Source organism: Salminus brasiliensis, chromosome 3 (assembly GCF_030463535.1).
Source record: "Salminus brasiliensis chromosome 3, fSalBra1.hap2, whole genome shotgun sequence".
In the NCBI taxonomy this organism is placed as follows: Eukaryota; Metazoa; Chordata; class Actinopteri; order Characiformes; family Bryconidae; genus Salminus; species Salminus brasiliensis.
Window position 1 is genome coordinate 51,729,830 of NC_132880.1, and position 14,681 is coordinate 51,744,510.

At 40.5% G+C, this 14,681-nt stretch overlaps 1 protein-coding gene across 3 annotated transcripts in view; it reads right to left on the reverse strand.

Moving 5' to 3' along the window:
* Positions 1–114: 114 nt before the first annotated feature.
* hsf1 (heat shock transcription factor 1) overlaps positions 115–14,681 on the reverse strand; it is a 28,663-nt gene continuing 14,096 nt past the window's right edge. Inside the window, exons 6-14 of one of the 3 annotated variants that reach the window (XM_072676528.1) lie at positions 14,650–14,681; positions 14,362–14,449; positions 13,643–13,776; positions 12,246–12,479; positions 10,600–10,677; positions 8,292–8,397; positions 6,601–6,651; positions 5,437–5,503; positions 115–4,697 (exon numbers count right to left, since the gene is read on the reverse strand). The exon at positions 14,650–14,681 is cut by the window's right edge and continues 30 nt beyond it. In XM_072676528.1, coding sequence (XP_072532629.1) covers positions 4,498–4,697; positions 5,437–5,503; positions 6,601–6,651; positions 8,292–8,397; positions 10,600–10,677; positions 12,246–12,479; positions 13,643–13,776; positions 14,362–14,449; positions 14,650–14,681 — 990 coding nt within the window. In that variant the 3' untranslated portion in view covers positions 115–4,497. Of the gene's footprint in view, positions 4,698–4,781; positions 5,272–5,436; positions 5,504–6,600; positions 6,652–8,291; positions 8,398–10,599; positions 10,678–12,245; positions 12,480–13,642; positions 13,777–14,361; positions 14,450–14,649 lie in introns of those variants that run through there. The other 2 variants (XM_072676530.1, XM_072676529.1) reach the window with 2 other exon arrangements.

Consider the following 14,681-nt stretch of genomic DNA (forward strand, 5'->3'; position numbering starts at 1 on the left):
TGATCAGGGGGAGTCACATCGGTGTCTTAACTGGCAAAACCAAATAAGGAAGAAATAAGGAAGTGTGTGTGTGAATGTAGGTTCTGTAAGTGTTCATTTAGAACATGAGCCACGTTCAAAAACATATTTTTATTTGAAACATACCAATACACAAAGTGTTCACATGCGTAACAAAATAATTTAGTTGTGTCTCTATTACAGATCTCTAAGGACTAAATGATGATTGTAATATTAGAAATTACCAACTATATATATTATATATATATATATATTTATAATTCCTGCTCTCACCACACCATATTGCCTGCCTTGATTTAACAGAAACAAGGCTAGACCGTCTAGAGCCACCAGGGGGCACCGTGGGTACACAGACCATACCAAAAAAAAACAACAAAACAAACAAACAAACAAAAAAACAAACAAAAAAAACCCTCAGAACTTTTCAGTCATGACTCATTTTCAATCGTCCACTGTTGGAACATATTTATCCCAATCTGCATCGGTTTCATACAAAATAAGGATGTCATGCACAGCTACCCAATCAGAAAGAAATTAAAATAATAATAAAATAATAAAAATAATAAATGCAAATGACCTCTTCTAAATGACCTCTCGACTTCTCGGTTTTGCTGAACACACGTGACCCAGTCATGAAGAAAGCTTTAACCATGATGTTCAGGGTATCATCTGTACAAGCCCACATTTAAGCCGGTATTAAAGGAGTTCCTACACACTCATCAGTGATTTCACTATTGGCTGCAGTTTTGCTTATGCTTTCAAAAAGTGGCCGCTGACCTGGGATCAGACTCGAACTTAGTCCAGCTTGAACTTAGTGAGGCTACCAACCCTAATGCTCTGAACAGTCACTGCCTCATTACTGTAGCTTACTGTATATACTGTAAATATTACTGTTGCTGAAAACCAGGGGTGGTAAATACTGGAGTATAATTCAATGAATATTTGATATGGAGTAAAAATATTTTTTCATGAAAGAAAGATTTACACTTTTAAAAATACTCATTTTACAGGCCAGGATCAGTAGAGTCTCTGAATGTAGATTATTAAAATCTCTAGGGGACTAGACAAGCTGTGTGTGTACATTTACACATCAGTGTCAGCAATGGGAGCAGCATAAAGTAGCTAAATGCACTCATTAGAAGAGCTGTCCACAAACATTTGGACATAGTGTATAACAAATAAGGTAACCTCCTATAGACAGAACCTGTTGAAGAGTCAGGGAACCCAGTTTCAGGACCAGGCTGTGGGGGTGGGGGGGAGGTGCTACAACAGGTTCTTTGAGTGATGCCATTGAACCACTTTTGCTTCCATAGAAACATTTTTTGCAGTAGAGACGTTCTAGCTTTGAAGAACCTTCACTTGACACAAACGTTCTTTAGCTTTAGACATCACCTTCACAAAACTGCTGCTTAAAAGTGGTTCTAGCTTTATTTTTAAGAGTTTTAAGAACGTTTCTGTTCCACAGCAGATTTTCTGTTGTCTGAAGATCTGATGGTAAATCACACTTCCAAACAGTTAATTTATTAAAACTATATTTCACTTTTTTAATATATTATTTGATTACATTTTACTTCCACTCAAGTTAATTTTTGGCTCTACGCTCACAGTTTTCACCAGTAAAATACTTTCCCCATACTTTCAATTACGCTCAAATGTCCTGTATGTTTTTCCACTCCTGAAAAGGCCGGTCATATTTAGAGCGTTTAAAGCATCAGTGCATTTCTCAGATTCACCCCTCAGGTACACCTTCGTCGCTCATTCTCTCTGAACCTGATACGCCTTTAAAAATAATAAACAGTCATCTACCGCAGCAGCCTGCATCCAAAGAAACCACTCTGAGGACTAAGGCAAATATGTGGACCTGGGTCTGTCTTCACAAAGCATTTTTAGAGACTTCTAGGTCTTCTGATCTGATCAGCATTTCCTTTTTTTCTGCTGATAACTCTCTTAATTTGATGCAAATCTAGAACAAGCACTCCTGCACTAATGCGGAGTACACACAAGGTCCCCAGACAGAAAATTAAAAAATTTAAGGTGGTAGAAATTTCAGGCTCCTGCAGATGGCGCTGCACGAGGATGATGGGATTATAAATACCTGTGGGGTGTGTGACAGGATTCATAGATTGAGAGGAGGTGGTGCAGTGCAGTGAGGGTCTCATTGGATGTGTGAAAAATGGGTCACAAAGCAGAGACAGTTACTGATTTTGGCTAAAGACCACAGTATGAAGGAGGGAGCTAAATCTGCAGGTGTGTGGAAGCTTACGGTCATACAGGTCTACCAGCAGTGGCAGAAATCCCTACAGTCCACAGGAAACTCTGCTCATTCTGGAGCAGAAGTGAGTGAAGGCCTCTTGCGAGCCGCTCTGCTCCAGATGTTGATGGTCTGCAGCTCCCTGAGGAGACTTCCTTCAGAAGTTGGAGGTGAAGAACCTCCTCTGACTTCCAGAAGCAGCTTGTGCCTGGAAGCGAAGCTGTGAAACCCGCCCGCGGTCCCTGTCCATCAGTTACGTCTTCAGACACAATTCTGAGGAGAACTTCCTGTAGACAGCTACTTCCTTCACACTATGGTCTTTGGCCACGCCCAAATAAAGTCACTCCTTTTTTCATTAAAACTACTTGTGGCCCTAATTCTGAACTTGTAGGGGAGCTCATGAGCACTGCGTTAGACTCCCGTTTGAGCAGCAGAGAGCTTGACCTGGCAACATGGCTTTTTCTTGAGTGGTTGGACATGGGTGTATGATCATCCTCCATTCAGGAGCACTGACTTCAACGTTGCTGGAGATGATAAAACAGCAATAGCATTCCGTACAACAGATGCAGCAAATTATAATCTTGGTAATTAAAAAACAAACAAACAAACAAAAAAGGATGGAGAGGCAGGTGCATCTTCATGCTTCAAAAGTGAGCTAAATATGATTTGGTACAGTCCTAAAACTCAAAAGTTGAAGTGATAAAGGGTCTAAACAGAACTAAACAGGACTTGGTGAAGTCAACCTCTTTTTACACAGTTTCTAATTCAACAGTCTTAAAATCGTCGCCGCCACAGAAAAACCTTCTAAACATCATCTTTTCAGGAGACCAGAAAACCTTCTCAACTTTCATTGGAAGTCAATGTTAAAAGATTTAATTCCAGGTCATGTTGGAGCATTTCCATTGGTCCATTCATCATCAGACACAATAAAAAGAACAACATAATGCCAGATTCAGATTACTATAAACATTTAAAATGGCAAAAATTGAGATACAGGGTTTTTTTGTGACGACGAGGATGTGCTAAACCTGCATGAAGGGGAAGAAAGTGGCCTAACATGCTCTAGCAAGGTTATCTTTACCATACGTCTGCCAACCTCTTAAACGTCCTCCCCGCTGTGTGTCTGAAGAAGAAAGATCAGAACGTGATAAGCGTATAAATACACGCTCCATTATACGAGTTAAAGCCCCACTCAGCGATGGCCATACGCTCTCATCCACCACAACACACACCTGCTCGATAGTCAGACACCGAGCAAAGCATCATAGCTATGTTAAAATATAGGTCTGTAAATAATATAATCATAGGAGTACATTCCTAACACCACATTAACCCTACAGCTTCAGTATGGCATGTGTGGTACACTATATGGACAAAAGTATTGGGACACCTGCTCTTTAATTCCCTTGATTTCAGAAAAAAAGGATGAAAGAGTTTCTCCTGCTTTCATTGGTCTCTACTAGGAGTAACTGGCTACTAGATTTTGGAGGCGCATTGCTGTGAGGATTTGATTGCATTCAGCATCAAGAACATTAGTGAGATCAGGATGTTGAATGATTGATCAACTCCCCAACTTATCCCATCCAAAAGTACTGGATGGAGCTCCTCCACCATCATTCCAGAGAACACAGTTCTTTCACTGCTCCACAGCTCCTCAATGCTGGGGGGCTTTATACCCCTCTAGCCCACGCCTGGCATTATTAGGCAGCATGGAGCCAATAGGGTCATGATGTTGATCTGCTCCAGAGAGTCCTATTCTATTGGCAAAACTTCTTCTCTACAGGGACTAGACAAGCTGTGTGTGTGCATTTGCACATCTGTGTCAGTGATGGGTGCAATGTCTGCTGAATGAAAAGTAGCTGAATGCATTCATTAGAAGGGGTGTCCACAAACATTTGGACATAGAGTGTACATCATTCTCAGTTAGGAAGAGTCAGCTGTGGCTGTGGCTGTTTTGGTCATTTCCTTTTAGGTTTAAACCGCAGATGTGATGGATTAAATGTGTGCATTTAAACTACACCAAACTACTACGAACAACACAGTTCTGAAGAAGAAAATGGCGAAAGAGATTCTCCTATTGCTCTGAGAAATGGTGGGGGTTATGATTTGAGGACTAAGAGGTGAAGGGTGTTTAAAACAAAGCTAAAGTTTAACATTAAAAGAAAAAGAAGAAAAATGAACAGAAAAACATCGCACACAGAAATCCTTTTAGAAAAGCAGCCTCTCTACTATAGCTTGGGGTCTTCAGGTGCTGCTGTTTCGTAGTCGGTGGTCAGGAGTGAAATGGTAGGGTCCTCTACAGGGTCCTGGTCAAAATAAGAGTCCCCCTCCAACTCCAGCAGAATGGGCAGGTCCTCCCCAGTGGTTTCCGTGGTGATTGTGTCAGGCAGGACTACCGGCTGGGCTGTGTACTGAACCAGCTGCTTTCCTGAGATGTAACCAAGAACAGAGCCATGTTCGATTCAGATGTAAGGTAGGGGAAAAGTAAAACAAACAAAAACAAATAAAAACACACCACACACACACACACACACACTTCCAGGGCTTTGTATGAATGCACATTTTAAATTACTGTGATTTATCATTATTATATTATTTTAAAGCTGTATATGAAAGCTGTGTCTTGCATATCTGTTCACTGTATATGAATAATATTGTATGATTGTATGTTTATGCATATCGTGCTACAACAGAGCAAAATTATATCCTGTTTCAATCAATCATTCAATTCAAGTACAATGTGTTTTTGGTTTGGTTTTCATAAATGATGACCATGTCGTCAGTGTCTCACAAAAACCCTATATGCCCATTTTTGCTGTTTTCAACTTTTCTCCATAATGTGGCCGTTGTTCTTTTATACGGTATTAGAATCGGATGATGAAAGGACCAATAGAAATGCTACAAAATGACTGAATAAATCAAACCTTACATTGATTCCATTAAAAGTTAAAAGGTTTTGCTTCTCCTGTAAAGCTGCTGTTCTGGAGATTTTTTGGAGGTTTCTGTGAGACAATATACATAGAACTGCAATGCCTCAAAACATTCTGGACCTGGCATCAATTTTATTAAAGCCACGATTTTAAATACTGCCCAAAAATATGCTAATTAGTATACAGACTGTAAAAATGCAAAGAAAAGTAAAAGCTTTAATCTTTAATGGTTCTTACCTGATCTGGTGGCGTTTGTGCTAGACTCTGTCTCCCTGGCAGGTTCTGGTGAGAGTAATTCTTGAATCTGAAATGAGATCAATTTATTAAACTGTGTCCATTAAAACAGAGGTTTTATTATAATACATACTGTATAACCAACACACTGACAGCAAGAGCAACCTTAAAGCATACCACTAAATCACAGCACCAGGAAACTGCAGGGATTGGCCAATATTATTATTTACACTGCAATTCATCACCCAGTACCTCAACTATACTTCCTAAAGCCTGACACGTTAAAACTGAAAGCTACTGGTGAGGCAGCTGCAGGCCAGACAGAACTCCATGTGTTCTTTTAGAAAGAGAAGAATAAATAAAAATTATTACTACCCTAAAATATCAGCTTCAATTCACACTGATTTCAGTAGTGTAAAACAGTGCCCCCACCCTGTGGCCATCCTAAATGCACATGGAGGAATGGGCGAATTTAGCCGTGTACTAGATACACAGACGCAGAAATTTGACACATACCCTGATACCCTGTAATTTTGAGATACTGTCAACATTTTACATACCATGTTATACCGTATTACCATTACACGGCCCAACCAAAGTGTAAAAGCGCCCACATGGCGGAGGAAGTGTGATGAGCGTAATGTGAGAGCAAGCGTGAGTTTCATCGGGAAAACAAATGAAAATAAAGTGTTTCCGATATTCTGGTCTTGTTCCATTTTATTTGATCTAATGAAATATTGGTAAATCAAGCAAGGACAAGGTTGTGGGTTCGATTCCCGGGCTCGGCAAGCTGCCACTGTTAGGTCCTTGAGCAAGGCCCTTTACCCTCTCTGCTCCCCGGGTGCTGGAGTTGGCTGCCCACCGCTCTGGGTGTGTGTGTGTGAACTGCCCCTAGTTCACTTGTGTGTGTGTGTGCGCGCGTGCATGTGTGTTCACTACCACAGATGGGTTAAATGCGGAGGACACATTTCACTGTACAGTGTACAGTGACAAATACGTGCACCTTTACCTTTACTATACAGGCTATATTGACTACCTCAAGGAGGCACTATACCACACCGTAACTTACAGCATAATGTAGTCGCTTTCAGCAGACAGTAGCAACTCTCAGAAACACAAGTGCTTCAGGTTAAACGAACAGTAAAAATGCAGGGAAGTCAGACTCACACTTGCCAAACTGTCCAGGTCGAAGTCAGAGCCAGAGTTTGCAGTGAAGATCTGTAAAACATTGGAATGCATGTTAGCAACAACTTCTTACCACTTGCACAACTCTGCTGAGCTTACATGAAACATCAAGGGAAATCTCTGTGGAGCCACAGATCAGGTTCGCTCCCAGTGTCTGCATTATTCAACATCATAAACCGTGCAACTGCAGACAGTCTCAGGAGACTCCATCTGTCAGAAGATTGCAACAGACTGCTTCTTAATGCAAGTTAAGAAGTGAAGAACGTAAAGATCTCATGCTCTGTATCTGTTTTATATTCTGGTGAATAAAACAATGAAGTGTCTATATTTAACATTATTCATATTTCACACAACCCTTTCCCAGCCTCCCCTTAGTCCTTACTAATGATCAGGTCTTTATTTCTGATACTGAACAGTTACACATGAGATCCAAATAAAAAAAACACTTCTTATAACTTCAGCAGAAATGGGCAACTGCTGTAGGCTGTTTAGGTAAATAGACTACATGGACAAAAGTACACCTGCTCATGCACTGTTTCTTCTGAAATAAAGGGGATTAAAAAGAGCTGATCCTGCTTCTGTTGGAGTAACTGTCACTACTGTCCAGAGAAGAAGACTTTCTACTAGATTTTGGAGAAGGAGCATTGCTGTGAGGATTTGATTGCATTCAGGATGTTGGATGATCATCACCACCCCACCTTAACATCCCCAACTCCCCAACTCATCCCATCCAAATGTACTGGATGGAGCTCAATCATTCCAGAGAATAATGATCACCGCCGATTACACAAGCTGCTGACTCTCAGAAACTGGTCTTCTGATGCCGGTATGGGTCTGAGTGGGTCAGACCTCTTCCTGTAGCGGACCTCCTCAATTCTCTCCAGCTTCAGAGTCTTCTGATGGTGTAGGAGACGGTCCTCCCCACACTCTGGCTTTATCTGCAGTTCCTCTGAAGGAAAGCGCTCTGCATACTTCTTGGGGAGACGCCGTTTGCCTAGTTTCAGCAAACGATGTGGTGTAATCGCAGAAAAAATAAACAAACAGACGTCGTGTGGAGGCTTTGCTCGCAGTGTTGCGCACATGGCAGCTGGATGAACTCCACAGCCGAAGACACTACACGACCAAGCCTATAATTGGTCTGTAAAAAGAGGAGCGAGTTGGGGAACAGTCGAGACAGGCAAAACAAAACCGCACAACAGTGTGCGAGCCTGTAAACTTGAGCAGGTGCTTTTGGCTTTGTGTGAGGCTGACAAAATTCATTTAAGCCCTTTAGAGTGCTCTACCTCTGTTTTTGGGTTAAGAGTCTAGTCTTGTCGTTATGAGAGCAGTCTGAACGAGCAGTGTTGGGTAAGTACTGCAGTAGAGATGCAGTAACACTGCTGTTCTACAGATACAGGGTTTGGAAGTTGAAGACTAATGTACTACCATTACTACAGAGCAGCTGCAAGATTTGTTTCCTAAAAGCTCCAAGTGTTTACCTTTGTACCGTTTGAGGTTAATGGACTTATATAATAACTCAGGTTATTAACTAGACTTAAGAACTGGGAAAATTAGGGGTGTTCTACAACCAGTAGTTTGTATTGATTATGAATTGATTTTTAATGAAAATCCCACTAGTTTTGTTTATTTATTTATTTTTCTTAAATGCTGGAAGGGAAGAAAAGGACACTCACGTCAAAGAGAGGCGAAGAGTCAAAATTGATGGACTGGGCGTTGAGGATCGACTGGAGGTTTTCTAATCCACTGTCTATGTTGTCCAGGTGATCGCTGAGCTCAGTCCTGGGGCAGGACGAAACAAACAAACAAACAAACAGAAAAACAAACACTTATTCAGGTGACTAAAACTAATAACACACGATCGTTGCTTCTTTTTACTACTCAAGCCTGGTTAGAAACAGCTTAATGGAAAAGGAAAAACATGAATAATTAAACAGGTACTGATTTTTAGTGATAACCAAAGCTACAGAGCTGTGCCACACGCTGGTGAACATGGGGGAAACAGGCCAGTCCCCAGAATTTTATCTTTTTCTTTTATTTCTTTTTTCTTATCGGTTTGCTCCAATTTCTACCCAGAAAGGGGCTTTTTGGGTAAGCACATGCATTTCAGTCTGTATGCCAAGCCACGCTCCATTACAACCGAATGGTAAAATATCAGCAATTAGAAATATGCCACCTCTGATTATCATTGCCATCACAAACAAGTAGCTCACAGACAGGGCGGCAGCTCTCCATCCAGAGCTCTGGAAGCATCAGCCCTCAGCAACAACCATGTCTGAGCAACCAACTACACCTGATACAGCCAGCACAGGTGGTGAGGTTGGCTCAGGTAGTCGCCTGGGTGTTGTTACAAACTGCCTCCAGTGTTCACATGGATGTAGATGCAGATTTGATGAACATAAGGATCACAGGGATGATCTGTAAGCGTTAGGCTGGTCAATGTTTTTTGAAGACATGCCCAATAAATCAGAAGTCCAGCACCAAGTAGGGCTGCACGATATGATGGACTGAACAGTGTATTAGAATAGGACATGCTGAATCCTTGATGTTAATTGGCTAACAGTACTCTTTAATTTATTCAAACGTAGGAATTCTCTGATTTACGTAAAACACCCAGAATTCCATGTTGAACGAGACTGGAGACTTGATCAGGATACTCTGAGCACTCTATAAAACATGGGTGTGGTCTTCTGTAATATTAATATAGCAGCTATAACTATGGCATCAGTATTTCACATTTATTTTTCATATATGATAATAATCAATTATAATGACTCTTAAGTCCGGTGAGATTTAGCCCAATTCTGCCCTTCTGACAAATCTTAAATCAGAAGCTATTCCCTGGTCAGGAGGTAAATCAGAAGCGGTCACCTGACAAAAAATCTGTCAGTCTGAGAGCAGCAAGGAGATCCTTTCAGATCCCGCGCCTCCAATATTTTAAAACAGGTTTAATTAATAAAATAAAACTAATTAAAACAATTAACTAATTAAATTAAATTATTTTAATAAAAATAAAATGACTCTCCAGTGTGAGATGACCTGTGGCACGATCAGTGAGTGGACGCGCTTCAGCCAATAGCGGTCTAATCATTTAAAATCCATCACCAATAAAACGGGTTAATAGGAGGGTCATTGCGGGCACATACTGACCGTTCTGCTGACGTTACTGAAGCAGCTCAAGTTTGCTTGAAAACTGTACACACCCCCAGCACAAAATATATAAACAATAAAGTCTGTGCTTATTAAATCAGATCTGACTCCACAGTGCTCGAAGTGCTCATAGTGCCGCTTCTCAAAACATCGAAAAGCACTGACGACCAGGGCAGCCAGCTGGACAGTTCTCATGCTAATTTTAGTGATATTTCGAATGTGGGAGAGTTTTTAATGTGCGAGATGATCGGCTTTAAGAGACTAGATTTTCACTATGCTGTGGTATGTAGCAGGCTTGACAGGAGTTAAAGCTCAGTACAAATAACTATTATTACAGTAATAACAACAGTAATGTAAACTTTAATAGTGAGAAAATAGTGAGAAACGTGTCACAACTGCTCTAAATGATCATCAAAACAGTTCCTAATTTACTACAGGTGATCCTAATCCTGTCTGTACCTTTAACACACACACACTTGCCCTGTGTGTGTGTGTGTGTGTGTGTGTGTGTGTGTGTGTGTGTGCGCGCGCATCTCTTGACATGGTCAGATCAGGGTCGGTGTCTGTCTGTAAATTAGAGGGATGGTGTTCTCGAAGTCAAATAGCAAATCGCAGCAATAACAATTATCAACCGACGCATCGTGCAGCCCTAGCACGAGGCTTGCATAATCATGACCCATGTGAACACTGGTGACCACTGAAAAGTGGCTAAGGCTTCTAGAGCCCTGAGGTCAACAGCCGCTGCTGTCCACAGTTAGTGTGAACGGGCCTTGCTAGCTTTCGAAGCACAGCGCTGTGTGTTCTGGGGACAGCATGGCCAACTGAAATGCTAACCCTGAAGGTTGTCTGAGGTGAGGAGACGAGGAGGAGAGGCTGGGGAATAGGCGTGAGACCTCAGACGTCTGGGAGGAACTGAAAAGATAGAAGCACAACAAGGCACTGGATACAGTGAGAGGGGAGGCAATACACAACCACTGTGCTCTCCCACAAAGAAAAGCCAGGCTGAAGGTCTCTCGCAAATGCAGAAGCTACTAGCTGGGTTCAGCTGTGGAGGCTCCCACCATCAGTAAGGTAAAGACTGTTGTTGATATGAAGACAGATTTCCATATCTACCTGAATTATAATCATAAAACACTCCTTCATATAAAGTCATGTGACAGAAACAGGACACACCCCTTTGTGCTTTTGAACTTCTTGAAACATCTAGTTTGATCAAGTGATCAATACTGAGAGATGGAGGCAATCTAAACATCTTTAATCATTAATAAAAATGGAATTAACTGAAATGTATATAATAAATAAGAACAATAACAATAATAATAATAATAATAATATGCATTCAGCTACTTTAAGTTGCACCCATTGCTGACACACATGTGCAAATGCACACACACAGCTTGTCTAGTCCCTGTAGAGAAGTACTGCCAATAGAATAGGACTCTCTGGAGCAGATCATCATCATGACAGCAATCATCATCACAGCAATGCTCCTCCAAAATCTAGTAGAAAGTCTTCTTCTCTGTACAGTAGAGACAGTTACTCCAATAGAAGCAGGAGAAACTCTTTAACACTCTTGATTTCAGAAGGAACAATGAATGGGCAGATGTCCCAATACTTTTGTCTACGTTTCTTCAGGAAACCCTATGCCCTTAAAACTGGTTCTTTGCTTTTCTTCAGGTGTGTGAGTTTAGTTAGATTACCTCCATCTCTCCGTGTTGATCACATAAAGATCTAAAGTCCTGATGTTCAGAAAAGTTTTCATGGGGTGCCTTATTTTCTTTTCCACATGACCGAAGAATCAGTTAGACCTCAAACCCAGGTTTAAAATAACATTTTTTTATTTTATATATATATATATATATATAAATAAATTATATAAAATATATATAAAAGAATTAATTAGAAGACAGAAAGCGTAAAATGAGCATCATAAGTTAGTAGTGTGGGGGAGTAAGCTCACAACAAGTACATATCTGCGTGTTAGGTGGGTTCATCAGAGCTGCTACAGAATAAGGGCACATTTTCCATGACAATGCAGGTGTTATCGGACAAATGAAGGCCATCATGTAAAAGATGGTGAGTTCCTTTTAAAAGAGCAGAGCTGCCAAAAATGCTGAGGCTACTCAGAATGAAAGCTTGTAGAGGTAGAATCGTCAGCACTGCGCTGACTGCAACCTTCATTAATAGCAACCTTGGGATTTTTGGCAAAGTATTCTTTTAAAGAATGCGGCTTCAGGGCAGTGCTTAAGCGCAGTCCTAGACTTAATGTTGCACAGGCCTGTGTGTTTAACAGAGAGTTCAGTCAGAACTAGGCTTTGAGAAGCAGCAGATATGGAGGTTATAGGCTACAGACACAGGCGACACACGACCAACAAGACACAAGCGCAGGTCTAACCGAGGGCTTGCTGCGGCTGGGTTAAGCAGAGGAACAGTAGAACAGGGGGTTCTGCAGTCTGGAGAACAGTACGGGTCATACTCACTTGTCCAAGCATGCCAGACTCAAACACCTCTGCACTGTGAGGGGCGGGGTCAGGGCAGGCGTGGGCTCACTCTCCTGCAGGATGGAGTTGATGAAGGTGGTGGGGGAGAGGGGTGTGTCAGCAGGCACACTGGATCCCGCCCCAACTTCCACCTCCACAGGGCATACTTCTTCTATCTCGGGACAGTGGATGGGGCTCGACGGCTCCTCCTTAATGTGCACTAATGGGCTCGTTCTGTTTAGAACAGAAGGCAGTTGTCTCGTTAAGGACAGTATTATGGATACACAGATACCACTATTTCCACTTCTGATACAGATCCTGATTCTCAAGCATCTTGTGACTCTTATATAATCTGCACTGGACATATAACATATGCACATATTTATTCAGTACTGTATTTTATCAGCTGATACCTGCACCTCCTGCACATTATTCATTTTTATTCATTATTACTGCACTGCTTTTCATCTCTGGTTAGGTTCAAATACATTTAAATACTTTATTTTATTTTATTCTATTTATTGTTATTATTGTATTGTATTACTGTGCTATATTGTGTAACTGCTACTGGCTGCCAAATTTCCACTGGGATCAATAAAGTCTCTTTTATATTACTTCTAATTTTACCTTCTGTCTTGTTCTATTATTTTTAACAGAAATTTTTTTTATTCTTTGTGGTAAAGATGTTCAAGCTGCATTTCATACTCTAAAGATGACAAAAATTGCTTATAATTAGTAATACTTTTACAATTATTTTTACTACTACTATCAATACTACAATTATTTAAAAGGTGCCAATAAATGCAAATATGTATCTTGTTTATATATGATAAGCTTAAATAATTAAATAATAACTAAATAAGTTTACATTTAAATTATTTTAGAACTATGAAAAAACACAAGCACAATGTAGCAACAAGCATGTGTATAGCAACAATCAGTGTGATGATCGCTCAACCATTTAAGATACTTTCTGGAAAACCCAGCCCAGAGCACATGTAAACCAATCCAGCATTAACTGCACCATCCAAACCAGCAGGGCTACATTTATATTACACACAAGCCGTTTCAGTCAGGATGTCCATTTCACACAACACCAGGAGACTGGTCTCTATAATTCTGCACGCTGTACTTTGACATCGCATGTGGAAGTGGAGCTGGCAATTGAACGGATGGTCACCGACAGAGCTCTAATGACAGGGATCATGCCCAGTGTAGATCTGGAGTTAGACGCAGAAACAGTTTCCACTGTCACAAACTTACACCCATGGTGCACCTGACCCCCCCCCAGCCTAGTACCTTCCATCCATCCAACTACTCATTTATTTAGTCAATCGGTCGGTCAGTCAGTCCTGATTGGCAGTGAGAGGGTTTGTAGTTTTTGGGTAAGGACTTGCCTGTCCTCAATCCAGTCTTCCGTGTTGACTGGGCTGGACTGAGCCACATCTGTGATGTCAGAGATGATGGGGCCGGTTTTGACGGGCGTGTTGGAGGAAAAGATTCCTGTTCCAGAAAAAGCCGTGCCAGTGGGCTGGAAGGAAAGAGGATGAGGAGGGAATAAATATTCTTAATAACTTTATTAATGTAACATACTCCTGTTCACCACAGGTCATTTAAAAACAATTAAACAATACTATCAACACTGCTGACAGAACACTGTCCTGTTATGGAGAGCATAATGTTGGTCTTGTATCGTTTGTATCGTCTGAACTAAAGACAAATTAACAGGTATTAATAATAATGATTCAAAAAATGTAGCCGAGTAATAAATTCAAATGAAAATATTTGAACAACCAAACTAAACCAGATTTAACAGTTAAAACAACTACGAAAGTAGCAAAATTAGCTAAGAGTTAAAAAATAAAATAGAAATTATTTAAAACAATAAAGACAAAAATATCAAGAAGCACATCAGAATCTAAAAACTAAATTGTAAAAGTAAAATTACAGAAATTATATAAAATATATATATATAAAAAATGGTATTCACTAAAATTATCAACCAAGTAAAATAGTAAGAACAGTAACGTGATAAAACTAACTACAAACTAAAATAATTAAATAATAACAATAAAACAAATAATAATATAATATAATAATAATAATAACAACTCACAGAGAGAGTGGGTGAATGCTCCAGAGAGTACTGCCTGCTGTATTTGGGCATGGAGTGTGCCGTGCTGCTATCGTTCAGCATTAGAGGCCTGGGCGAGAGAGGGGGAGAGTAAGAGAGTGAGAAAAGTGAGAATAGAGGAAAAAAACTGAATTTCTATATAAAAGAGGAAGAAATATCAAAAGAATTTGGACAAAAGTCCCATAAAGTTTTACAGGCCTCTGTAGGGCTGCTAAGAAACTAAGTGTATAAATGTAGACAGCATGTGTGTAAAACGTCTGAATGACTTGCATCTTTCTTTTCACTCCGAGAACTCTGTTAGA